The 26,606-nt window shown below is 42.8% G+C and overlaps 1 protein-coding gene across 1 annotated transcript in view; it reads left to right on the top strand.

Moving 5' to 3' along the window:
• Nucleotides 1-26,606, top strand: part of NWD2 (NACHT and WD repeat domain containing 2) — a 239,909-nt gene that overhangs the window by 118,914 nt on the left and 94,389 nt on the right. Inside the window, exon 3 of the mRNA XM_075545004.1 lies at nt 558-674. Within this exon, the coding sequence (XP_075401119.1) occupies nt 558-674 (117 nt within the window). The remainder of the gene's footprint in view (nt 1-557; nt 675-26,606) is intronic.

Here is a 26,606-nt window from a genome sequence, read left to right as displayed (position 1 = left end):
ACTGTTTTCCAATCCGTGGTTTTCAGATATATTGATGAAAGCCGGTGCTTACGTATACAGCAGACGTAAACTCTCCCGTGGGATGAGGGTATTTTGTATTGTTTTAAGAAGTGCCGATGTTAGAGCACGAGTCAGTGTTTGCTGAGGTGCACTGTGATGTCCTGTTCTCTTACATCAGGATGTGCCTTAGCATTGTGGGCTGTGATTGAGGTGTCTCGAAGAATGTGCAGGCCCCATCCTGAAATCTTCCTGAAATCTCATGGCCAGTTCTAAGTCACGAATGCCTGCTTGGCATAGCCTCCAGCGTTCAGTAATTCCTTTTCTTGTCACCAGGACCAAAAGACAAAAAAGGTAGCATTCACCCCCTTCCCATTGTGGAGTGAAAAAAAAAACCCTGTCCTCAGATGAGTCTCAGAATTCATTTTCTTTCTCACAGGGAGAGCACAGTGCCAGCAAAAGCAAAGTTAAAAGTCATGTTCACCGTGACGACGAACAGAGCCCACAGATAAATGATTTCCTGACCTGCGAACTAATGCGGCCCGTCTGTTTGTCCTCAGGTCATCGATCTGTACTGGGGAGTTGATGAAGATGAATGGGACAGCCCAGAGCTCCAGAAGACCCGTATGAAGCTGCTAGAAGATTGTTTGAAAACTTCTGCAGGTCCATGTTTTGTTGTGGGTATAAAAAACCTAATGCTTTACATTCAGTTGTAGATGTGTGTGAGAAATTCTGCTCTGCATGCTTTTGTCTGTCCCCCCACCCCAACCCCATGGGAATTCATACCTTTTCTAAGTTGATTTCCAACCATCCCCGTGCCCTCAATGTGTGGGAACGGAAGCACCTTCAGCTCTCCATGAGAAGTACTGTGAATTTACCGTGAATAACTTGAAACATGGTCATCTCGAAAGGACAGATTCAACAAGTCCTCCAACACCTGTGATCAACAGTAAGGTCTACTGTGTCGGTCCGGAGGACTTACCCCCTTTGCCCTTGACCCATGTAATTTTCATTTTCCTGTGTGTCTCTGTTTCTCTGTTTCTTGGAATTTTATTTTAACACTGGAGCTGAGACATTGTTGATATATGCATACAATATATGTCAAGCCAGCCAATAGCAAGGGGTGCCCTGTGGGGGTGGGAAATTGTTTCTGTGCTAATTTTTAGCTAGGTGTTCATTATCAGCAACAAATTAGTAGATTTTTCGAGTGGAATACTATTATTAGTTCATCATTATTTCTAAGGACTACCCACTCCTCTGTGTAAGCACAGCAGCGATGAAAGAAGTAGGTCACTCTACGGCAGGTGATTATGGAAAGTCACTGCCTTAGTTACACGTAAAACAGAGCCTTATACTGAATGCAAACAGATCCTACCTATGGATAGGGATGTGAAAGCATGACGCTCTAAGACTGAAAGATGAGCGTTGATAGGAATTGTTAGTGTTGTTGCCTACTACACAACTTTAAAGAATAATGAGTCTGTGGAAACATCTAAAATGGGTGGACCTGGAGGACATCATGCTGAGTAACGTGAGTTAATCACAGAAGGACAAATCTTGTATGGCCTCATTTTATTATAAAGCCAAGAATAGGTAGGCACACAGGAAAAAGTGGTTTTGATGGTTATTAGTTCTTGGAAACTCACAGAGTACTTCCACTTGTCCTATAGGATTGCTATTCTAAGTCAGCGTCCACTCAATGGCAGTGAGTTATGGATGGAAGAGGGAGGAGGGGAAACTCACTTTTGAGATAGTAGACTCTTGTCAGTCTGGGTGGTAAGAAAGGCAATACCCAATTGGGTAAAGTCTGCATAACATGACCAAAGTAAATGAAAACATGAAGAAGTGTGCAAAAATAAGAGGCACTTTTATTAAATGCTATGACATAATATTTTGTAACAATGTATATAATTATAAAGATAGGTATTGTGTTAGGCTGAGTTGGCTAAAAAAAACTCAGTGATACTTATATATGTATAAGAAAGAGTTGCATATCAAAGAGTAATTGTATATTAAGAAAACATCCCAGTCCAAATCAAGTCCGTAAGTCCAATAGTAGCCCATAAGTATGATTCTTGTCCATACATCCCTCTTCAGACTCATGCAGCACATGCAGTGATGCAAAATGCAGGAGGGTCACAGGTCAGTGGGCACAAAGTCTTGTGGATCCAGAGGCAATAGAAGCACCTCGAGGACTCTCACAGGTATCACGTGGCTGCACGTGGCTTCACGTGGCTTGTCAACAGCAAGGTGAAAGCAGAGCGCGTGCGTGTGGCTTCCCTCCAGGAAAAAAAGAGAGAGAGCCTGGCCGCAGAGAAGAGTCATTGTTCTCGATCACCCTCCGATCAAGCTGATTGACAGGCTGAACTCTGCCCACATGTTCCTAGGAGAGCAATGTTGGCACAGAAATAACGATCTATGCCAGGAATGGACATATATGTATGGAAGGCATATTTGAGTGTGTGCTGAACTCCTTTTAATGAAATCGCTGAATTGTATGAAATGTTAATTATATATCAGTACAAATGTTTTGTTTTGTTTTTCTTTTGGGTTTTTTCCCTTACTTTTATTGGGGAAAGATGTTTTTCAAAAAACAGAAGAGTGAAAGATGGGTGAGAGAGAGTCAGGTGGATATTCCACGTCAAGAGAGAGGGTGGAAATGTGACTGGCATGTGGACAGAATGGCCGGCAGTCTAGTGTGCTTGGACCAGAGATGCAAGTAGTGGGCACCAGAGATTATGGGACTTTGTAATCTTGAAGTTGACTATAGGATTTTTACTTTTTATTTCAGAGAACAAATGTACATGATTTCAACAAATTCTGCATGTGCAATTCAGTGGAATTGATTACATGCTCAAGTCACGCTGCCTTTCTAAATATCCATTTCCAAATTATTCCACCATCATTATTTTATTCAATTTTTGATATGTTTGTTTCATAAATGTTTCTATGATTTTCATGGCTGTACTTTTTAGACCGTTTTGTTGTTATTCTTGGGTGCATTGAGTCTGTTCCAACTCACAGCGAACCTGTTATATTAGAGTGAAACACCGCCTGGTCCTGAGCCATCCTCACAATGCACAGCAAAGTTTACTGACGTATACTGCTCACATCTTACAGTTCTCTGGTTAAGTGTACTACAGAGAGTTGTGCATTCATCACCCCACTTGTATCCATTATTATTACTAGCTCCCCTTTCTCCCCCAACCTCCTTTGTCACAAAACTATGAGTTTTATATAAAGAAAACCAAGTATAAAAGGAGAAAATAGCAATTACAACAGAATAAAACACAGAAAACCCCTAATCTAAAAGAGAGCAAATGTAATAAAAACTAGAACAAGTTGGAAACAGGTTAAAAGGGAAAACAAATGGTAAGATGTTAAATTTTACACAAAGTATATCTGCAATGATTGACATCGCCATGCCCTCTGGCTAGGGGCTGTTAGACTATTTATATCCTTGGCCAATGGACCTAGGAAATTCAGTGGAGACATCTGTCACCAGTGTTATTTTATACCAAGTTTCTCATCCAGCCTTTTGCGTGGCCACTGTCAATTTGATCCACACAGATAATCCTTTAAGAGAGCAAAATGGTCAAAGCTGACATACTTTACTTTTAACGATAAGCCACTTGGGGTTCAAAGAAGCCTTCAGGATGGTTTTTGTTTCAGGTTTAAAGATTATCTCAGGGTGACCATTTCGGGGCTTATTCACCTTTAATGGCTCCAGAAAATCTGGATTCCACTGAGCAATTGAAATTCTGCCCCACATTTTGACTCTGTAACATTTCACTTCCGCTTGGTGGGACATGAACAGCCACAGAAGTGTTGTGATCTGAGGACTGACATGCTCACACACTCATTGAAAGAGGACGGCCTGGCTTGCCGTGCTGACTGTGTGTTAAGCGTTCTGCTAGTAAGTGAAGGGGCAGGTGCTGGCACCCAGCAGTGACTTTATGGGGAAAACAATTCGACTGGCATCTATCTATTCCGATAAAAACTACAAACTATGGAACTGTGTGAGGCAGGGTTCGCTAGAGAAACTAAACCAGGACACTTAATATATATATTAGGTATATATATATATATATATATATATATATATATATATATAATCGGTTTATACAGCAAGAAGGAATATAACAGCTAATTAGTCCACACAGCAATACAGAGGACTCAGTTCAATTTACTTCTGTGGAACAGTTAATATACTAGAAGTCCTTCAACATGCATGGGCTGTCAGGTACAAGGTCAAGGAAGCAGACAGCATAGTCCTCCCTTGGGCAAGGCAGGCAGAATCTGCCCACAGGCAGCAAACAACAGAGTGGGTCACCAGCAGTCATTAGCTCATGAGCTTAGCGAAGCAGGTCCAGATGGGATGTTGAACACAAGCAATGCAGGGCAACAGGATCCACCAGGCCCAAGCTCAAGAGATATACACACCAGCAGTGTGGTGAAGCAGGTCTCAAAGGAACTTCAAGCTCTACCAACACGATCCACAGGTTGGCTTGGCCCACAGGGAGTGTAGCTCACAGGTCGAGGCAGAGAACTGGCTAAAGCAGTAACATGCTGGTCTGACCACCAGAGAGCAAGAGAGAGGTGGGCAAGTCTTGCATAGCCATTTATGTCTTTGCCCTCCAATCAAAATGTGACTTGATTAACCCCACATGTTCCTATTGGCCAGGTTGGCACAGTAAACCCAACTTTCACAGGAACCCTGTGTGCAGTTCTCCTCTGTCCTAAGTGGTGGGTAGGAGTTGAATTAGCTCGATGACACACGACAACCATACGCTGGCTCTTGGTGCAAGGTCGATTGTAGAGGCCGGAGAAGAAAGGCCAGTTAGGACGCGATTGTAGTCATGCAAACAAAACTGCATGCTTTAGGGGACTAAGGAAGCCGTTGCAAAACTGTGATCTGAGGTCTGAAAAGAACTAAAAAGGCCTGTAAACCCTGGTAAGTGCCCTAAAAGCAAGTGGAAGTCAGACGTTTTCCATGGGTCCTCAGACAGTAGAACGGGGACCACTCGATCGGCGTGACAAGGAGGCATAGTTGAACTCCTTGTGAAGGAAAGTTTCGGGGTACCGCTTTCAAGTTTGGGAGTCATGTACACCTTCGCTCTGGCACTGACTCTTTATAGCTGGGTGGGCAACATCCAGTGGGTCCGTTAAAGCCCACTAACGCATCTCAATCAGCAAATATCAGACAAAATCATCATTCTCAGTTCCAGCCCTCAAACTAAGGGTGAGGTAATTAAATGATTGACCCAATATAGCAGGCTAATTTTTAAGTTGGCCCACCAATAAGGTTAGAAATATCCACATGACCCTTGGCAGAAAAAAAAAGGTTCCCCCACATCTGCTTTATAGCTTTGCAACCTTGAAGTTGTTACTTGAATATTCTAAACCTTGGTTTTCTGTTCTATAAAATAGTCGTGGTATTAATAATACCTCCCTCATAGGATTCTTCCAAGGATCAAAGGAAATTACACCATATTTCTAAGGTCCAACACCACACGGTAACTCATGACAAGTGCTCATTGTGGTTAGTACTGTTATTACCAAAGCTCTCTAGAGATGAAATCACCTGCTCAAACCATGAGTGCATCACTAACAAAGTTGTTACCACGTTTTAGAACATAAACCACTCTGGTGGGGTGCTGTAGAAGAATTCCGAACACTGGAAAGCAGGTTTAACCAAATCTTATCATGCCTGAGAAGCTAGATGTGGGAGGCACCAAGCGATGACTATTCCCTGGTGTGGCAACTCCATAGTCTCCTGTCCACTTGTAAAGGGGTGGAGTATAGCCTGTCAATCAAGTCATAGCCAATAATGCCTCTGTCCATGTGGGCATGACCTTCTCCTGAGAACTCCTGTCTGTCTCCCTGGAAGTGGGACACACTCTCCCTGGGAGCCATTCCTGTTGACAAGCCATATGGAATTACACTGATGGTGCCAGAGCCCTGGAGCTGGAGGAGCCACAGGGAGACTCACGCCAGTGCTGACATGCTTACACTGCCACTGGATCCATGACTTTCCACCCACTGGCCTGTCATCTTCCTGCACTCAGCATCATTGCATGTGTTGCGTTGAGACGGAAGAGGAATTTATAGTCTGGTATCAGACATATGGGCTAATATCGGACTCATGGACTTGATCTGGACTAAGCTGGTATGTTTTCTCAATAAACAACTGCTCTTTTATGTAAAACTTTTTCTATATACATATGAATGTCTATGGATTTGTTTCTCTAGTCAACCCAGACTAACAGACCTGGGAATCTCAATTGGGTTGATCACTAGTGCTCTAGGCTGATCCAACTTTAAAAATTCAGTAGTGAGATAGATGTATTCCCCCTTTAATAACCCTGGTGGAAGCCCGGTCTTCAAGGAGCTAAACTTAGTCATGGTTATTAATTCCAACCATTTTCTGGAAGGAGATGGAATGATTTAAAGAGTGTAAGTATGTACAGGTTCTGAGAGTGAAGGTGGAATAACAGAACATCGGTACTTCTATTGAGTGTGAACAAACCCTTTCGCTCTCCTTCTGCTTCCTGGTTCCATGCTGAATCTCAGAGCTACCAAGATGAGCCACCACAGATTGAGCTAGGACTACTTGCCCCAGTGAGACGAACGCAAGCAAAACTCAGCTCACTGCTTACGGGAAAAAAGTATGTCTCTCCTGGCCTTTCCTCTTGTCTCTATGGCAACCACAGGTGTGTCCGTGTTGCTTTCAAGCACCATCTTGTTTGCCTGATGCGCCCGTGTGATATTTCTAGAAGTCACGGTGACCCCGTGGGACGCAAAACTTGTTACTTCCTCACATGCTTTGTCAAAAGCCTGGCATTTGAGTGAGAAATAAAGTTTATCTATGTTCAAAGTCTTAAAAAAATATATCAGCCTGAATGTGAGACACAAATACATTCTGAACCCAACAAAGCTTTCATTTCAAGTACATGTGGATCTTACAGAAACATAGACTTAAATATTGCGTGTGCTTGGCTCTCCTCAACTTCATTTCCTAAAAATTTTCATTTTGGGTGTAGCCTGAGGTCCTGCTGGTTACGTCACTAATCTTGGACGGCTGTATTGACACATGCCTTTGGCCACAGAGTGGACAGAGTAGTTGAATAAGAATGCCGAGACAGTTCCACTTTCCCTGGATTAGCCCAGGTGCAGATGCGCCATACCTACTGAGGAAGAACTGTATTTATACTGCATCCCTACCCCTACCCCTCTCCCCCCAAAAGTGAAATGACCCAACTTTTCTTTACGCAATCTGTTAGGACAAGTCACTTAGTTTTCTTTAATTAGCTCACTCGTAAATGCGAAATATTAACAGTAAAGTATGAACTCTGAATAAACTCCAAAGGTTTGTAATGAGGACCATCTTCAGTAATGCCCGTATGCGTTCTTTGTAACCTGGGGAGGGCTGCCATCCTATTGGATATGAAACTGTGATTTAAGGCATGTTTTTTTGTTTTTTCAAATGAGAATTAATAATTATTCATACTGGACATTCATGTGATATTGAAAGCAGTGCTTCTGTAAAAATATTGATAGTCTGAATGCAGAAAGTATGAAGTTTTGAATCAGTTAAATATTCAAGGGTTCTGAGTTAGTCTTTTTTCTAAGGTAACGAATTCCATAAAATATATTCTGTGTATATTACTTTGCCAGATGGGAGTTTGACAGGATTTATTATGATCTTTAGCTCCCCAAGAAGGACTTTGGAGAAGAACTGCAGTTAATAGGAAAACAGCTCACAGCGGAGGCCAGAGTCACCGTCTACCGCGCCCTGTAAGTGTAGAGAATTGCTCCAGCCATGGAAGAGCATGGAAAATTCAGCAGAATCTTCCCTAGCAACCTGTCCGGCCTGTCGTTCTTAGAATCTCTTATGGGAGGGTGGAGGAATGTTCCTGTTCGGAGAGAGCAAGGTACATATAATACTGACTCTCACCCTCACCCTTCCCCAGGGCAAATGTTTATGGGTTGGCTGTTCTTGTGACCCACCCCCTCCCCCAAACTTAGCAACCTTGAAGAATTGTTATGTAGTTGGAATATTGATCTGGGCCCAGAGGGAGAGCCGGCTGCTTGGCAAAAATTGATAAAAGGAGATGACTTATGAAAGTTCTTCATGCTCTGCTGGCTTGAAGCACAGGAGTTTGTAATTCTGATTATGGCACTGGAGGAGCGGTCCGCGAGTGTGTGGCAGCTCTTGGGAAACATAACACGGCTCTCTTCATTCCTTACACGAGTGTGGGTGAGAGGCAGTGGTGGGCTCCCCGGGGGTCTCGTGGCTTCACATTCAGAGGGGAGTTCCCCAAGTCTTACCGTTAGGACACACTAGCTGCAGAGTGGTAAGGCCCGAATGCTCAGGAAGCCAAAGCCCATATTGCAGTCCACACTGCGTTACCAGACGACACCGAAATGAACCTCATTTGAAAACGTTAGAAAAAGAAACAGCAAAAGACTGGACTACCACTGTCCTTTGTACTTGCCAAGTAGACGCCAAAACAGAAGCCGACGGCCCCCACCACTCACGCCAAACTCCCAGCAGGGGCGAGGCGGTGGGAGCCAGCTGAAAACTGACCCTGTGCTTGCTTTCCCACCACAAACAGCCCCCAGCGAGTGTGAACGCGAGAGGCAGCCCAGGTGTTTAGTTTATTTTGAGGAAATGCACTGGGAGAATATTGTAAGCCAGAAATATGAAAATGTAATGAATTAGACTGAGAAATCTATCATTTGTCAAGTCGAAGTTTTTCCACTAGGCAGAAGAGGAAAGACCAGGCAAATCCAATATCCGTTAGTGGTCAGACCAAAGCCATTCGGTAAGTGCTCCCTGCAGTGTGAAGGTGCGCTTGAGGGTGAGTAGTTAGTCCTCGTTTGCATCACCACCCCTCCGCCTGAGAGAAGTAAGGACACCCGGATGGTTCAGGCTCGGTTTCTTACTCACATAATGTTTAATGGTACAGTGAGCATGCTGAATTCATTGAAAAGAAGTCACTAGCGACCTAAGTACAGGTTAGTTTTGGAAAGAATTTCCTTTTACCCACATTCCAATATATGACTAACAGGCCATCTTCTACATACACTATATATGAGGGGTACCCCCTCGCCCCCCCCCCTCCAAAACGAAAAACAAAAAACCTCCGCTGGTAGAACTACCTTGGTACACATTTTTCCTACGAGGCGAGCACCGAACAACTCTGAGTTACTGCACTCAGTGGCATCCCCTGGGAAGGTTCATTCTGGGCACAGTGAATTTTTTAGTAAGAGCAGTTTTGCCCAAACCTCGTTTTTTGTTTTTTTGTGGTTTTTTTTTTTTTATGATGGCTGATTTAAGAGAACAGCATGCGGCTATGAAATTTTGTTTCCTACTTGGGAAAAATGGTGCAGAAACTGTTGTGACGTTGAACACAGCTTATAAGGACAGTACTAAGGAAAAAACTCAAGTGTACGAGTGGTTTTCTCATTTCAAGAAAAGGTGAAATGTCGATTGATGAGAAACCTCTTTCTGGACATCTGTCAACTTCCCAAACAGATGAAAATGTTGACACAATTTCTGCATTTGTGCGTGGAGACCAATGGCCAGCCATTGAAGAGATGGGGACGTTGTTGGGACTGTCTTGGCGCGTGTTCCAGCGAGTGTTAACAGAAGATTTGGGAACAAGAAGGTCACTGCAAAATTTTCGCCTCAAGTTCTGACCGAGCAGGAGAAAACGCTGACTGGAACATGCCGTGCTTTGAAAGAACAGTTTCCAAGCCACCCAGACGTTTCCCCAAGTCATTACTGGTGAGGAGACATGGTGCTATTCTTTTTTTTTTTTTTTTTTAACAATTTATTAGGGGCTGATACAATTCTTATCACAGTTCATACATATACATACATCAATTGTATAAAGCACATCCGTACAGTCTTTTCCCTAATCATTTTTTTTTCTCTTTTCTTCTTTTACATTTTATTAGGGACTCATACAACTCTTACCACAATCCATACATATACATACATCAATTGTATAAAGCACATCCATACATTCCCTGCCCCAATCATTCTCAAGGCATTTGCTCTCCACTTAAGCCCCTTGCATCAGGTCCTCTTTCCCCACCCCCTCCCTCCCCGCTCCCCCCTCCCTCATATGCCCTTGGTAATTTATACATCGTTGTTTTGTCATATCTTGCCCTATCCGGAGTCTCCCTTCCCCCCTTCTCTGCTGTCCCTCTCCCAAGGAAGAGGTCACATGTGGATCCTTGTAATCAGTTCCCCCTTTCCAACCCACTTACCCTCCACTCTCCCAGCATCATCCCTCACACCCTTGGTCCTGAAGGTATCATCCACCCTGGATTCCCTGTACCTCCAACCCTCATATGCACCAGTGTACAGCCTCTGTCCCATCCAGCCCTGCAAGGTAGAATTCGGATCATGGTAGTTGGGGGGAGGAAGCATCCAGGATCTGGGGGAAAGCTGTGCTCTTCATCGATACTACCTCGTACCCTAATTAACCCATCTCCTCTCCTAAACCCCTCTATGAGGGGATCCCCATTGGTCGACACTTGGGCCTTGGGTCTCCACTCTGCACTTCCCCCTTCATTTAATATGATATATATATACATATATACATATACACATATATACACATACATACACACACATATCTTTTTTTTTTTTGCATGATGCCTTATACCTGGTCCCTTGGGCACCTCGTGATCGCACTGGCCGGTGTGCTTCTTCCATGTGGGCTTATTTGCTTCTGAGCTAGATGGCCGCTTGTTCACCTTCAAGCCTTTAAGACCCCAGACACTATCTCTTTTGATAGCCGGGCACCATCAGCTTTCTTCACCACATTTGCTTATGCACCCATTTGTCTTCAGCGATCCTATCATGGAGGTGTGCAGTCAATGATATGATTTTTTGTTCTTTGATGCCTGGTAACTGATCCCTTTGGGACCACTCGATCACACAGGCTGGTGTGTTCTTCCATGTGGACTTTGTTGCTTCTGAGCTAGATGGCCGCTTGTTTATCTTCAAGCCTTTAAGACCCCAGTCACTATCTCTTTTGATAGCCGGGCACCATCAGCTTTCTTCACCACATTTACTTGTTCACCCACTTTGACTCCATCCGTTGTGTCGGGAGAGTGAGCATCATAGAGTTCCAATTTAATAAAAGAAGGTATTCATGCATTGAGGGAGTGTTTGAGTAGAGGCCCAAGGTCCTTCCGCCACCTTAATACTTGACCTATAAATATAGACACATAGATCTATTTCCCCATCCTCCTATATATATTTGCATGTACATGTCTTTGTCTAGACCTCCATGAATGCCCTTTGACTCCTAGCTCTTTCCTCCATCTCCCTTGACTTTCCTCCTGCCCTACTACCATGCTTCATCGCCACCTGGGCTAGAGTATGCCTCTTCTCTAAGCACCCTTACCCTTGATCATTTCCCACCAGGCCTGCCACTCCCCCTTCTCTACCATTTGGGGTCCCATGTTTTTCCCTTGTCCCTGGGTTTGTTAACACCACTTCCTTACCCCCCCTACCCCCCCACCCCAAGTCCCCCCAGAACTGTCGGTCCCGTTGTTTTTCCTCCAGATAGTTCATCCAGCCTGTCCTATTCAGACAGACCTGTGGAGTCACTAACATGCACGAAAACTAGACAGAGGAAAACAAAGCAACAGTATACAACCAGACAACAAAACAACAAAAACAAACCACTGACAAAGAACAGAACAAAACAGTTCACAAGAGAAAAGCTTGTAGTTAGTTCAGGGATCGTTTGCTGGCCCTTAGGAGCGTTTTCCAGTCCAGTCTGTTGGGGCACCACGCCCTGGCCCCAAAGTCCACTTTCAGCATTCCCTGGGGACCTTGCCACTCCATTCCCTTGCTGTTCCGCTGTACTCCCCCAATGATTTGCCTCGGTGTGGTGGGATCAGGTCAGGTGCAATTCCCACACTGTGTCTCCGGTGCTGTCCCCTGTATCGCCCTTAGTCACTGAGGGGCATCATGTCTCATAGTGGGGCCAGCCATGTTGTTCTCTCTGTGGACTGGCTGCTCTACTCAGGAACATCATCATCATGGCCTGGTGGGCCAGGCTGTGCTCCACTCTCTCCTGACATGGTGCTATTCTTTTGACCCTGAAAGTAAACATCCATCAAGCCAGTGGAAGACGCCATCGTCACCTCCACCAAAAAAAGCTTGTCAAGTGAAATCAAAGATCAAGACGATGCTTATTTGGTTTTTTGATGTGAAAGGGATAGTGTATTTAGAGTTCATTCACCAAGTCTGTTTATCAAGCTTTCTATTTGGAAGTTCTGAAAAGACAGTGTAACAGTGTGTAACAAAAAGTCCTGGTTTGTGGCAGACGGGGGACTGGTTTTGCCACCACGACAGTACACCTGCTCATGCCGCCATCTCAGTGCACCAGTTTGGGGCAAAAATTTACAGCATGGCTCTCTTGCCCTCCACACAGGACTCACCTGACCTCGCTCTGGGCAACTTTTTTTTGTTTCCACAAACGAAGAGGAACATGAAAGGACAGTGATTTGACCATGTAGAAGAGGCGGAGATAAAAACGAGGGAGGTGCTGTCAGCCACCCAAACAGATCAGCTTCAAAAATGTTTCCAAGAAAGGAATTGCAGCTTTGACCAAAGTATTAAGTGTAATAAAGAACACTTGGAAGGTTATAAGATTGCTTTCTAAAAAATTTTAAATAGAAAGCTTTGAAAAAAGATTCCAGGGTTTTTGTCATGCCCCCTTGTACCGATATACATGAAAAATTAAGATGAGTATTTAATCTTCATTTATACTTTAAATATACAGATGTTTTGTGGTTTATTTGCTTCCTTCATAAAAGTACAAATTTACTCATCAAAAATTACCTAAGTAGAAAATAGTCATTGATTTGTACTAGATCACTCCCGCTGCCATCAAGTTCTGGAAATGCTGACAGGTTGGAATGATTTGGTAAGCCAAGGAAACCTGATTTTACCAACTTGATGTTATACCTACATGGATGGTTTGATTTTTATTCTTAAATATGTTCAAATAGTATAATTTTAGATAGATTATTTTTCTATCACCAAAGAAATGTTAGACTGGTAAAACAGCCCTGATCCTTGAAGTAATTAACTCTTTTCCAGGTAGGTCAAGAGTCAGCCATTTAGTAAACCATGTTAAAATATTGAAGGATTTCCACAGATATTTTTTGACCCATATATGTGGCATTTAAAAAATTTTTTTTTCATTACATTTATTTTTTATGTTTTAGTCATTTTATTGGGAGCTCTTAAGGATATCATAACATCCCATAGTTCAATCACATCAAGCAGTATGGTAAAATTGCTACCACAGTCAGTTTCAAAATATTTTCTTTCTTCTTGAACTCCTTGATATCAGCTCCCTTGATTCCTTCCCTTCCCAACCCTATACCCCCAGGAACCCTTACTCTTATATTATAGATGAGTATTACTGTTTCGACCTGTCTTACACAATCCAAAGTTTCCATTCTCCTAAAATTCTGTTATTCGATCCCCTCAAGTGGGGTTACACAGTCATCATTGCTATTGAGTCCCACTTCCCTGCCCCCCTCTTTCCCCACACCTTTAGAGAGTCATTACTGCCATTACTGTTTCTGAAGGGTCTATCTATCTTGGATTCCATGCATCAAATGACCTTCATTATAAACTGAACATGCACAGGTCTCACAAGATTAGAGAGGTGAAACTAAGGAATTAATAGTATGGGGAGGGAATATTAAAGAACTAGATGATTTTGTATGTTCGATCAGTGCTATACTGCACCCTGGATCTATCATCCCTTCTGTGCGGCACTGTCCAATTGTCTGACAGGTGGATTCTGGATCTCCACTTTGTCTGTGCTCCTTCACGTCACATCCACACTCATTTGACCACTGTGGCTGTATAATAGGTGCTAAAGTCAGGTAAAGCAAGCCCTCCATTGTTAAAATCTGATTTTTAAAGAGATGGTAGAGGTGAAGAGACAAAGGTGATTAGGCATATAGTTTGCAGTGAGTCCTCTGCAGATGAGCTGCATTTAGAAGATCCCTAACACATCCACAGTTTTCCATAAGACATTTGTGAATAGTGGAGAAAAGGAAAGATAGGAAGCCTAGATGGAAAAGGTAAGGTCTAACAGTAAACTGTATTTGGGAAACAAAATCTGCTAAAACCTAACCGGACTTTCCCTTGGGATACTTTAATTCAAAGGTAAACAACCAAAATAAACTTTCAACCTAGCCCTGGCCATTTAAATAATATTTTAATTCAGAGGATCCTCTGCTTTTCATTCTAGTGAAAGGAACTATCTTACTAAACACTTAGTTAACATGCAATGCCCAGAATACAATGAAAAATTACAAGACACATAGATAACAGCTCAAGGGAGAGTAGACAGATGATCCCCCAAATGACCACTCAAATATTAGAGTTAGAAGTCAAAAATTTAATTATCTAAAGATGTTATCAAATGCAGAGGGAAATATGGATAAAGTGAATAAAAGAGATACCTTCAACCAAAAGAACCCCAAAACAATCTATTAAAAGAAATGTATGTTTTGTAAGCAAAAGTTATCCATTCAAAGCTCATCTGAGCAAAATAAACACAGCGTAGACTGAATAAATGAACTCAAAGCCAATAAGCAGCTACCAAACTGAAGCATAGATGTTAAAAAGTAGAAAAGACAGATGCGGCCTGTCCCAGTGGTCTCACATTATTGTAAATTTGCATCCTAGGATGGGGAGAACTAGGAGAAGATACAAATTAGCATTTTTCAAAGCTGTTGGGTGAGACTCGCCACTGATCCAAGAATCCCAGGAAACTCCTGATTAGTTATAGTAAACTGCTAAAAAAAAAAATAGTAAGGATGGGAAAAAGAAACAAGTGTGGTGGGGGTGGCTGCTGAGGCATGAAATATTTATCTTTTAAGAAACAAATGACTTAGCGGACTTTTTAATAAAGAAGATATGGAACTCAGAAGATGATATAATCCACCTTTAAAGAATAAATTGCAATGCTCGACAGCCAAAAGATACTTTCCAACAAAAAACAGACACAACCGGTTTTAGCCACACAAACACATACACACACACACACACACACACACCAGCTAAACTAAGTTCTACTCTAGGGAAAATGATCACAAGTTTAAAATTGTAAGGAGGATTCATAGCACTGAGGAGGCTAATATGAAAGGACATTAATTACATAAGCAACAGGAATGATGCCTTGTGATGTTATTACATCGTAGAAAATGCAGTGTTGTTTTTGTTAGATTCCCATGAGTCAGTTCTGACTCACTGAGCCTCTGTACAACAGAACAAAACACTGCCTGGCCCTGCGCCACCTCGCAGTTGTGATGTTCATGATACAGCCACTTTGACAGTACATCCCCCTGAGAGTCTTCCTCTTCTTCACTGACTCTTCTGTCAAGCATGATGTCCTCTACCAGAGAATGTTTTCTCCCAACATACCCAAAACAAATGCAATATAAGACAAAATAGAACAAGGAGGAAAAAAGGGTAAAGTAGTTAACTTCTTTTAAAGATTCTCCTGCATTATTTGGTGAGAAAAGTACAAATTTATACTGAAATTAAATAAGTCCAGAAGAAATATCCTAATAGCCCAGTATTTTAAGAGCTGCAAAAAGTTCACAGAAAAAAACTCATGATTTTTTTTTAATTTAGTTTTCCCATGCTCAGCATATCTTAAACTGACAGAAATAATGGGAGGGGGAAATCAAGCCTTGAGTTGCAATATTGAAAGATTCTCTCGATATTGAATGATGCATCAAAAGGTATAAAGAATACATAGTCACTATGCAAAAAAGGAACTATTTATCTATTTCAAGTGATATCATATGAGTAAGAACCAATGGTACTAATGGAAGAAGTTCAAGCTGCACTGAAGGTATTATCCAAAAACAAGTCTCCAGGAATTGATGGAATGCCGCCTGAAATGTGTCAACATTGGATGAAGCACTGGATGCGCTCATTTGTCCATGCCAGGAATTTGGAACAAATAGCCAAATGGATGGAAGGGATTCATATTGGTACACATTCCAAACAGGGGTGACCCAACAGAATGCTTGACTTATCGAACAATATAATGAATATCACAAGTGAAAATTTCCTGAAGGTCATCCAACCACAGTTACAGAAATACATTGACAGAATTGCCAGAGGTTCAGGCAGGATTCAAAAGAGGGTGTGGAACAAGATACATTGTTGCTGATGTCATATGGATCTTGGCTGAAAGCAGAGAATACCAGAAAGATGTTTACCTGTGTTTTATTGACTATGCCAAGGTGTTTGAGGGTGTGGCTCATAGCAGACTACACCTAGCTTTCAGGAGATTTCACATTCCAGAACACTTCATTGTGCTCCTTGGGCACCTGCTCATGGATCAAGAGGCAGTTGTACAAATCGAACAAGGGATCACTGCATGGTTTAAAATCAAGAAAGGTGTGTGTTAGGCTTGTAGCTTGTTACCATATTTTATTCAGTCTTTATGCTGAGCAAATAATCAGAGAAGTTGGATTATATGAAGAAGGACACGCCATCAAGATTGGAGGAAGACTTATAAATAAAGTGTGGTATGTAGGTGGCCCAACCTTGCTTGCTGAAAGTGAGGAAGACTTGAAATATTTCCTAATGAAGAGCAAGGATTGCAGTTTCATTATTGATTAGGATTTAATGTAAAGAAGACCCAAATCCTCACAACTGGATCGATAGGTGACATCATAATAAATGGAGGCAAGGCTGAAGTTGTCCAGGATTTTGTCTTGCTTAGATGCAGAATTAATGCTCAAGAAAGCAGCCGTCAAGATCCAATGACACATTGCTTGAGTGAATCATCTGCACATGACTGTTTTTTTCACATGACCTTTTTAAAGTGGAGAAAAGCGAGGATGTTACTTTTAGGACTAAGGTGTGCGTGACTCATAGCAATTTTCGATTGTCTCATAGGCACGTGTAAACCAGGCATTAAATGAGGATGCCAAAGATGACTCGGTGTATTCCAGTTATGCTGCTGTCAAATAATATTGAAAGTACCATAGAGGGCCCAGAGCCCAACAGATCTGTCTTGGAAGAAGTATGGCCAGAATGCTCCATAGAAGCAAGTTGGCAAGACTTCATCTCACAGACTTTGGACATGTTGTCTGAAGAGACCAGCCCCTGGGGAAGGACATCATGCTTGGTAAAGTAAGGGGTGGTGAAAAGAGGAAGTCTCCACAAACCGGAGAGCAGACAATCAAGATGATGCCCGCTGCTATCACCCCTGGATCGCATTAGAAGATTGTAGGCAGAGTAGGAGAAAATCGTGGAACCACATTCAAAATCATAAAAGAAGAAGCAAGGCATTGGAATTACTGTCAAGTAGAGCCTTGTGGAATGCCCAAGACCATCATTCTTAGTTACCTACAGGTCTAGAACTGAACTCAAATCTGTGCTAGAGAAATGAACCGTGTCAGACAAAAGGGCAGCGTTTACCCAAGGACACACTGGGTTAAGGACGAAGTGGGACTGGGATACGGGAAACAGAGAAGAAGTGGGGTACGTGATGTTCATTGAGGGGGTTGCAACGGATGGGTTAAAACAAAAATGTCTATGACTTGTTGACTGTAACACTGATCATATCTGTAAACCATCACCCAACTCAAAACAATGTTTAATTGTAGGGCTCAGCACATACATTATAAAAGAAGAGCTTCCCGAAATTAATGAATTAAGTGCCCTTGTCCAAGAGGCTAGGGGGGAAATTAAACCTAACAAGGAAAAATGAACATTCATCAGAATGCTGCAGCTTTTAAACACTTCTAAAGATGCTCAGTACAATCTGCGCCTCTAAGGATAACAGTGTTTTAGAGCTAGAAGGCGCCGTACAATCATCTAGCAATGAAGTAGTTTAATATCCTGATTTCCCACGGGTATAAACTATCACCAGAAACCAAAACAAAAGCTGTCATTCACTCAGTTCTGGCTCATTGGACAGGGTAGAGCTGCCTCTGTGGGCTTCTCACTATAACTCTTTACTCATTACGGGAATTGAGACCCTCGTCAATCTCCCACGGAGCAACTGGTGGTTATGAACTGCTGACCTTGAGGTTAGCAGCCCAATACTTAACTACTATGTCACCAGGGCTCCTAAAACAGTAAAAGACACTAATATTTCCTGAACACTGACATATCTAGGCACCGAGCTGAACACTTCTCACCTGCTATTTCTCATTATCTTATACCAACGCTTGGAAGTAGCCGTTATTTCTCCTAGTCTACCATTGAAACATGGAAACTTGAGAGGTTTCTGTCACTTAACCTGAATTCCTGTAATGAGCAAGGAAGAGAGCTTCACTTTAATTCTGAATCCCACGTTTTTTTTAAATCATTTTATTGGGGGCTCATACAACTCTTATCACAATCCATACATACGTCAATTGTGTAAAGCACATTTGTACATTCATTGCCCTCATCATTCTCAAAACATTTGCTCTCCACTTAAGCCCTTGGCATCATCTCCTCATTTTCCCCTCCCTCCCCGATCACCCCTCCCTCATGAACCCTGGATTATTTATAAATTACTATTTTGTCATATCTCACACTGTCTGACGTCTCCCTTCATCCACTTTCTGTTGTCCGTCCCCCAGGGAGGAGATTTTATGTAGAACCTTGTAATCGGTTCCCCGTTTCCACCCACCCTCCTTCCACCCTCCTGGTATCGCCCATCTTCCTTTTCCATTTCCCTAAATAGTTTTCATTAGGGACCAGGATGAGGTCCAGAACCAAGTCCCTTTCTCCTGATTCATGATTTTTGTACGACCAAAGTCCAGGACTTGTGCCATAATGTCCTGTCCCCATATCCTCTGTGACATTTTCACGTACAGCTGAATGAGTCAGAAAAAAATTGTCTCAAATCTAATGTGCAGTGTGCTTTTCTCTGGCAAGCAATGAAGCTCTCTTGCCCAAGGCTCTTTAAACATTGCTTAAGCCAACCATTGAATTCTACAATAAACTGAGACCTTTAAGTCTCCCTTTCCCGGTCAGAGAAATTTGAAGCTGCTAAAACCTGTGCTTGAAAATGTCATAAATGCAAATGGTTTACTTTTGATTTTTTAAAAAATATATTAACTTTTTCTGCCTTATACTGCCCTAATATCAACTCCAAGTTTGAGGTCCAAATCTGATATCACATCAAGTTAAAATTTAAAGTATGTTTCTGGAAATTTATGTTTAGCACTGTTGTTCAGTAAAGCACAATGAGGAAATCTCTGTCATGCCTATATCATATAGGACGTCTAAAGTCTCTGAGCTGTGCCCAAGGGTTGTGTGTTCAGCAGTGCAGTGATATGTCGCATACTACCTCTGCCTTGTCAAGCACCAGATGAACAGGGAGCCCTAAGCGGCACCCAGAGTAGGTGGTGTAAACTCTGGCCTCTATGACTTTGATTATAATCTGATTTAGGGAATGAATTGTATTTGTTATGTCAATGAAACCAAATGAGGGTAGCCTGTGTTTTGAGTCAATCTCTTACAAGATCTTAAAGGACTACACGAAGGCAGCAGAGACAGGAGAAGACAGATGGCAAGCCACGTGGAGATCTTGAAGGAACCGGGGAACAGAAGCCAAGAGACAAAGACCTTCCCTCCCCCAGAGCCCAAAGAGAAAGAAGGCCTTTCCTAGAGCCAATGCCCTTCGTCCAGGCTGGCTACCTCCCAACCACTGAGGAAAGAAAGTGTTAGAGCCACTTACTTTCAAGATTTCTGTTACAGCAGTGCCAGGCAATTGAGGGTGTGCGCCATTTATATATGATGCCGTGCAATATATGTCACGTGCACCTGGCCAAAGCATTGTGTTTTCTGTTGCTTTACGTGCGTGTGAAAGTTGGTCAGTGAAGAAGACACACTGAGCAAGAATTGATGCTTGTCAGAGAGGTCAGACCGATAGGCATGGTGAAAGGCCCATCCGCTCCAACCCCTGGGGACCCCATAGGACAGGGTAAAACTGCCCCACTTGGCTGGGGGATGTACAAAGTGACACTATGAAAATAGAAAGCCTCATCTTTCTCTCAGGGAGCGGCGGGTGATTTCAAACTGTGGACCTTATGTGTAGCAACCCAACACATAGCCACCATGCTACCCGGAGCTCCAGTCTAAGGGAACGGACTATACAAATGTATGCTTTGGTTGAAATGTGAAGGACCAGCAATGGCGATCGAAGCGGGTGTTTCTTCAGTTTCAATATGTGCTCTAAATGGGATAGCCTTACGGAGCTTCTTTTGGGCCCTTTCTGTAGTCTTAGCTGTCCGTGGCAGCCCAGATGCCGGCAGGTCCCTAACTTCTCTCTGTTTTTGCTCTCCTGTTTAGGGAGCTCTGGTGGTGCAGTGGTTACCCCCCAGTGGGCTCTGGGGGGACACAGACTGAGGCTGTGGGCTTCCAAAGGATTGGCAGCTTCAGAACCCCTAGTTTTAGTCTGCCTCCTATGGGGTTACTGTGTGTGGGAGTAGATTCCGTGACGGTGGGTTTAGCTGGTTGTTTTTTTTGGGGGGGGGGCTTTTTCCATCCTTTTTTAGCATCTGAGATATTAGTGGACACACAGGTTGAAATCTCGAACTATCAGCTCCGCACCCCTCCCTTGTTTTGCTATGATAAATGACCGTTCTTATTACATCTGTCCTGCAGTTCCAAGCTGAGTACTTTCAGGCAATTTTAAAATATCCACATTTTGATTTATCCAAGTACCAGACATGTGATATTTCTAATTAAGGCAGAGACAACAATTTTAATTGCTTAGTTTTAACTTGGTGAGAGGACTTCTCTGCTTTTTACTAAGTCCAGCATACATCGATTGCCTCCTGTTATGCAAAAACACGTCAAATTGTTAATGTAGGCTTCAAGTTTTCCAGCCCTATTGTGAAGATTAGCATATCTAGAATATAATCTAGTGCACACATGCCACGCACAACATTATACATATTAAAAAGGATGACTTCATGCAAATAAGCGGTGGTTTCTTTTAACTATAAAATGATTTCTCTTCCCCCAAATGGGAACAGGTTTGCGGGGTTTGACCAATCCTTGAAAGAACCAACTCAGTTTTGGAAGAAGCTTTGAGTTGTGTGCCTGAAAAAGTGGCTATTAATTGGTTTTGAATCTATTGTAAGTATAGAGGTGACCCTGATTAACCATCAGCAGGGAAGAAATTGGATCTTAATTGCCTATAGCAGTCTCGCTGAAGTACCAGACTCTCGGCATTCCCAAAATGTAGCAGAAGAGATATGTTTTAAAAGAATCTAGATTAGTTTTTATATCCACCTCTATTTCTTCAAGACCAAAAGAAAAATGGACCAAAATTTAATTAGAAAATGTTCAGCCTGGCATGAGTATTGTTTGTTTGTGTGTTTGTTTGTTTGTTTGTTTGTTTGTTTCAGGAGCTCACAAACATTGTGGCTTTATTAAGTAAAGGCCTGCATGGCTGGTTTGAACTGTGCACCCTGCCAAGCCCAAGCCTACACATTGAATGTAGGAGATGTTTGCCATTTGTTGTTGTTAGGTGCCGTCCAGTCGGTTTCTACTTGTGACCCTGCGTCTATCCAAAGGACACCCTGCCTGGCCTTGTGCCATCCCTCAGTTGTTATGGTCGAGCCCTTTGTGGCAGTGACGGTGTCAGTGCATCCTGTGGAAGGCCTTGCTCTTTTTCACGGCCCCTCTACTTCACCAAACACCATGTCCTTCTCCAGGGACCGGTCTCTCCTGACAGCATGGCTAAAGTACCCAAGATGACGCCTCACCACGCTGGCCTCTACGAGGTCTAGCTCTACTTCTTACGAGGCTGATCAGGCCGATGCACTTTCCAATGTTTTTCACCAGTGTTGTAATTCAAATGCATCCATTCTTCTTCCGTCTTGTTATTCAGAGCCCCATTTCCCATGCATGTGAGGTGATTACATCATACCATGAATTGGCGCAGGCACACGTTAGTCCTCAGAGTAACATCCTTGCATTTCAACACTTCAGAAGAGGTCTTGTCTAGCAGATTGACCCCATGCAATGTGTCAATTGACTTCTGGCTCCATGAGCATTAATTTTAGATGCACGCAAGGTGAAATAATTGACAACTTCAATCTTGTTCTCCATTAACCGTGTTAACCCGTTGGCCAGTTGCGAAGGTGTTGGTTTTCTTCACAGTGAGTTGCCATCCATACTACAGGCTGCAATCTTTCATTTTCATCAAGTGCTTCTAGCCCTCCTCACTTTTAGCAAGCAAGGTTGTGTCATCAGCATATTTGTACGTTGTTCATAAACCTTTCTCCAATCTTGACACTATATTCTTCATATAATCCAGCTTCTCTGATTATTTGATCAGCCTACAGATTAAATAACTATGTGAGAGGAGGTGATGCTGATGCACATCTTTCTTGACTTTAAATCATGGAATTGGCTTTAAAGGGCGAACTACCTGTATTCAACCTGGGACAGTGCGGTCCACACTTAGGGTCCTGTTACTCAGGGTGTTAGGCTGGGTTCTGCAGAGAAGCAAAGCCAGTGACGCCTGTACGTATATAGACAGAGATGTAGATTAAGGAATGACTCACACTGATATAGAAGTGGGTAAATCCAGTCTAGATCATGTCCATGGGTTAGACATAAGCTGGTGGCTTCTCCTGATTCAAACAGCTCCGGGAGCTGACAGGAAGCAGGACGATGGAGCAAGAAGACCACAGGCCAGTAGATGCGAGCTAAATGAATTCAAGGTCAGCAGGTTGGCAGGCCACTGATGGCTCCTGGGATCTGCAGGCAATATAACTGGAGCCCAGGAACCAGACGCAGGATCCTGATGGAGCAGAAGGGAGCTTCTTCCTCAGAGTTTCAGTCTGTACTGAGAGCCAGCCACGTCCTCCATGAAACCGTCTTCCACTGTATCAAGGCTGAGATCAGACTACAGAGGTGTTAGATGAGCCTGCTCTTCTCACAACAGTTTGGCTGCTTCACAGAGGACCCCATTCTGGAGCTGGTCACACTATGTTAGATATCATGGGAGAATCCTCCCCCAGCCAAGTTGACATAAACCAGACTTTCACTCCTGGACTATCATATTTGCCTATAACCACTGTAGGGGAAACTCAGAAACTTCCCTTTGCAGGTCAGTTATTTGATACCCCCCACAAGCCCCCACACAAAGTGTTTATCATGTTGGATAAAATTTTAGCCATTATAGATATCCATCTATCTATTTTTTAAGATGCCCTGATAGCACAATGTGTTATACAGGGTTCTCTAGAGAGATAAAACTAGATTGCTGATAATTATATATATATTTATAAAGATAGATAGATAATATAACGCAAGAAATGAACTGTTAAATTATATACAAATAGATATATAATACAAGAAATGAACAGTTAAATTATAAAGCAGTACAAATGGCTCAGTGCAACTCACTCCCGTGAGAGATTTGTGAGACACTGGCAGTCCTTCAACTCTTGAGAGCCTCCAGGTAGTCCTCTGTAGAGAGATCCAGGCTATCCCAGCACAAGCAGCAAACAGCAAGGCAGGTCACCAACTGTCAGCCAGGTCACCAACAGTCAGTCCCCAGCTCAAGAGATGTAAATTCCAATCGTGTGGTCTTAAAGGGACCTCAACTTATGGCGACACAGTCCACCAGCTAGGTGTCCCACAGGCAGTGTATCCTATAAATTGAGGCACAGAACAAGCAAGGCAGCCGCACACTGGTCCGATGATCAAAGAGCGAGAGACAAGAAAGGAGAGGCTCACCGAGCCATTTATCTCTCCGCCCTTCAATTTATCCCACTTGTGTTTATCAGCCAGGCAGGCACAATAAACTAACCATCGGGCACAGTAATCAAGCATTTAGTGGCCAGTCCAAAGGTCAGCCATTGGGCCCCACCAGGCACGCCACAGGATGAAGATGTGGCCTTCTGCCTCTGTGAAGACGGCGGCCTCAAACCCTGCAAGGAAGTTCGGCTTGGTCCCACAGGGTCACTCAGATTCGGAACCACAGTGATCGCAATGAGTTTTGTGTTTTTAACCAGTCCTGAACATTATGTTTATTTCCCCTAAGTTGCTGTTAAATAATACATAGACAAAGCCCATTATTAAGCAGTTTCTTTAGTAAAGTTCAGCTAGTTTTTTTCCCATGATAGAAAATGAAACTGTTATAGTACCTTACCTTCAGAAGGCAAGAGCGCTCATTGTGTGTGTTTCACATCTAATCAGCAATCTAATCGTTGAGGTGAAGCGCTCGCTCACTCGCGTAACAAAGAGATCTCCTTTGGGGATCACAAACTGACCAGTTGAAGTTAGTAGACCACCTTTTTCTTCCCCTGGAGAAATTATTGGCAGTGCACACTCCTTTCTAATTCCATATATTTCCCTGTGCACAATACTTTCCTTCTTAAAAGTTCCCTAATACAGAGCAATGAAGTTTTGAAATGGCAAACTTTTAATATTTTTTAAAGTTTCCTTCGAGAGTGAAAGCAGAGTGAATTCATAAAATGTGCGAAAGAAATGCAAATATTTTAAAGGCTCAAGAATTCACTTTGATTTCCTACATCTTCTAAATAAGGCAATTAGTAGTGTCCCACTTGCACATAGAGCAGGCATCTCCGGGATTGGGTCCAGGACCCCCAAGGGTGACAGTATTTTCCAAGCTGTGCTACAGGCCCTTTTATAAAAAGGCAGTGTGTGTAAATAGCCTACACACATCCTCCCATATATTTAAATCATCTCTAGGTTAATTATAAGACTGAGCACGATGTAAATACTTTCTAAATAGCATTTATGTTCACTCTTAGCTTTTGAGAGGTTACTTTCACCACTTAATTGCTTTTGCTTTAAAAATAAACCTGCATATTTCTGTCCAAAGATGGTTGAATCTGCATATGTAGAATATATGCATATATCAAAAATATGTTACTATGAAATAATTTCTAGCTGTGTGGCTCTGCCTCTCTCTGTCCACTTGACATGCCCCTGGGCTTCCTCTTAAGGCCAGAGGCTCCCTGGGCCTGGCTGAGCCCTCCCTGGGAGGAGCCTTTCCTCAAAGCTGAGAGAGCCCTAAGCTGCAGCTCTTTCTCCCAGAAGGAAGTTGCCTCAGTCCCCATCCCCCAAACCCACCTGAGCAACTGAGAGCCAAAGAAGAGCTTAAAGCCCTTGTCCCAGCTTCCTATCCCTGCCATTCCTGTGATTGTTTGTTGTTTCAAGACTAAGGGTGAAATTTATTGCAATAAATGTATGAGATCCTTGGGGGAAAATAATTTCTATTATATTAATCTATAAAGAAGATATAGAATATATCACATATTTCTGCCCTATAGAACATATAGCACATATTTCCTACCCCAGAACTACTGTTCAAACTGAACACACTGGTCTTTAACATTTATTCTTTCATTTCCTAAAACTCATTATACTTTGGGGGATTTTGTAAATCATTTTACTGGGGGCTCTTACAGCTCTTATAACATTCTATACATCAATTGTATTAAGCCTATTTGTACATATGTTGCCACCAACATTTTCTAAACACTTACTTCCTATTTGAGCCCTTGGTATCAGCTCCTCTTTTTCCCCTCTCTCATTCCCCCTCCCAACGCTGTGATCCCTCTTTAAATTATAAATTATTGTTTTCATATCTTACACTGACTGCTGTTTCCCTTCACCCATGTTTCTGTTGTTCATCCCCCTGAGGGAGGGGGGTGGTTATACATCATTACTGCAATCAGTTCCCCTTTCCTCCCCTCCTTCCCCCACCTTCCCCCCACCCTCCCGGTATCACTACTCCCATTTCTGTTTTAGAGAGATTGATCTGGCCTGGAGTCCATGTGTCGTGAACTCTTTCCTGTACCAGTGTCCATGCTCTGGTCTAGCTAGAACTGAAAGGCAGGACTGGGGTCATGATAGTGTTGGGTGAGGAAGCCTCAAAGAACCAGAGGAATATTGTGTTTCATGGGTGCTGTACTGCACCCTGGTTGACTCATCCCTTCCTTGTGACCCTCTGTGACGGGATGTCCAGTTGTTTACAGATGGGCTTTGGGTCTCTGTTCTGAGCCCCTTCATTCTCAACAATATGTTTTCATGGTTGTTGTTTGGGGTCTTCTCATGCCCGTTACCTGATTCCGTCAACACCTCATGATCACACAGGCTGATGTGCTTCTTCCTTGTGAGCCTATTGCTTCTCTGCTAGATGACCACTTACTTAACTTCAAGCCTCTAAGACCCCAGATGCTATATCTTTTGGTAACCGGGCACCATCAGCTTTCTTCACCACATTTTCTTATGCACCCATTTTGTTGTCAGCAATCTTGTCAGGAGGTGAGCATCACAGAATGCCAGATTGTGAGAACAAAGTGTTCTTGAGTTGAGGGAGGGCTTTTTTTATTGCCATATAAATATATGTGCATAGGTAATACTTCTATTTTATGAATTAATATATTTACATAAGTGCACACCTATGTTTATACCACTATCCATAGCTTTGCTTTTTTTCCTTTTTTATATCTTTCCTGTTTCCTGTACCTTCCTCCTGCGCCACCATGATTCTCGCCTTTCTTCTGTCTCTTAGTAGTTCCTTTCAGCT

Source organism: Tenrec ecaudatus, chromosome 3 (assembly GCF_050624435.1).
Source record: "Tenrec ecaudatus isolate mTenEca1 chromosome 3, mTenEca1.hap1, whole genome shotgun sequence".
NCBI classification, from domain to species: domain Eukaryota; kingdom Metazoa; phylum Chordata; class Mammalia; order Afrosoricida; family Tenrecidae; genus Tenrec; species Tenrec ecaudatus.
This window is presented reverse-complemented; position numbering and strand designations above follow the sequence as displayed.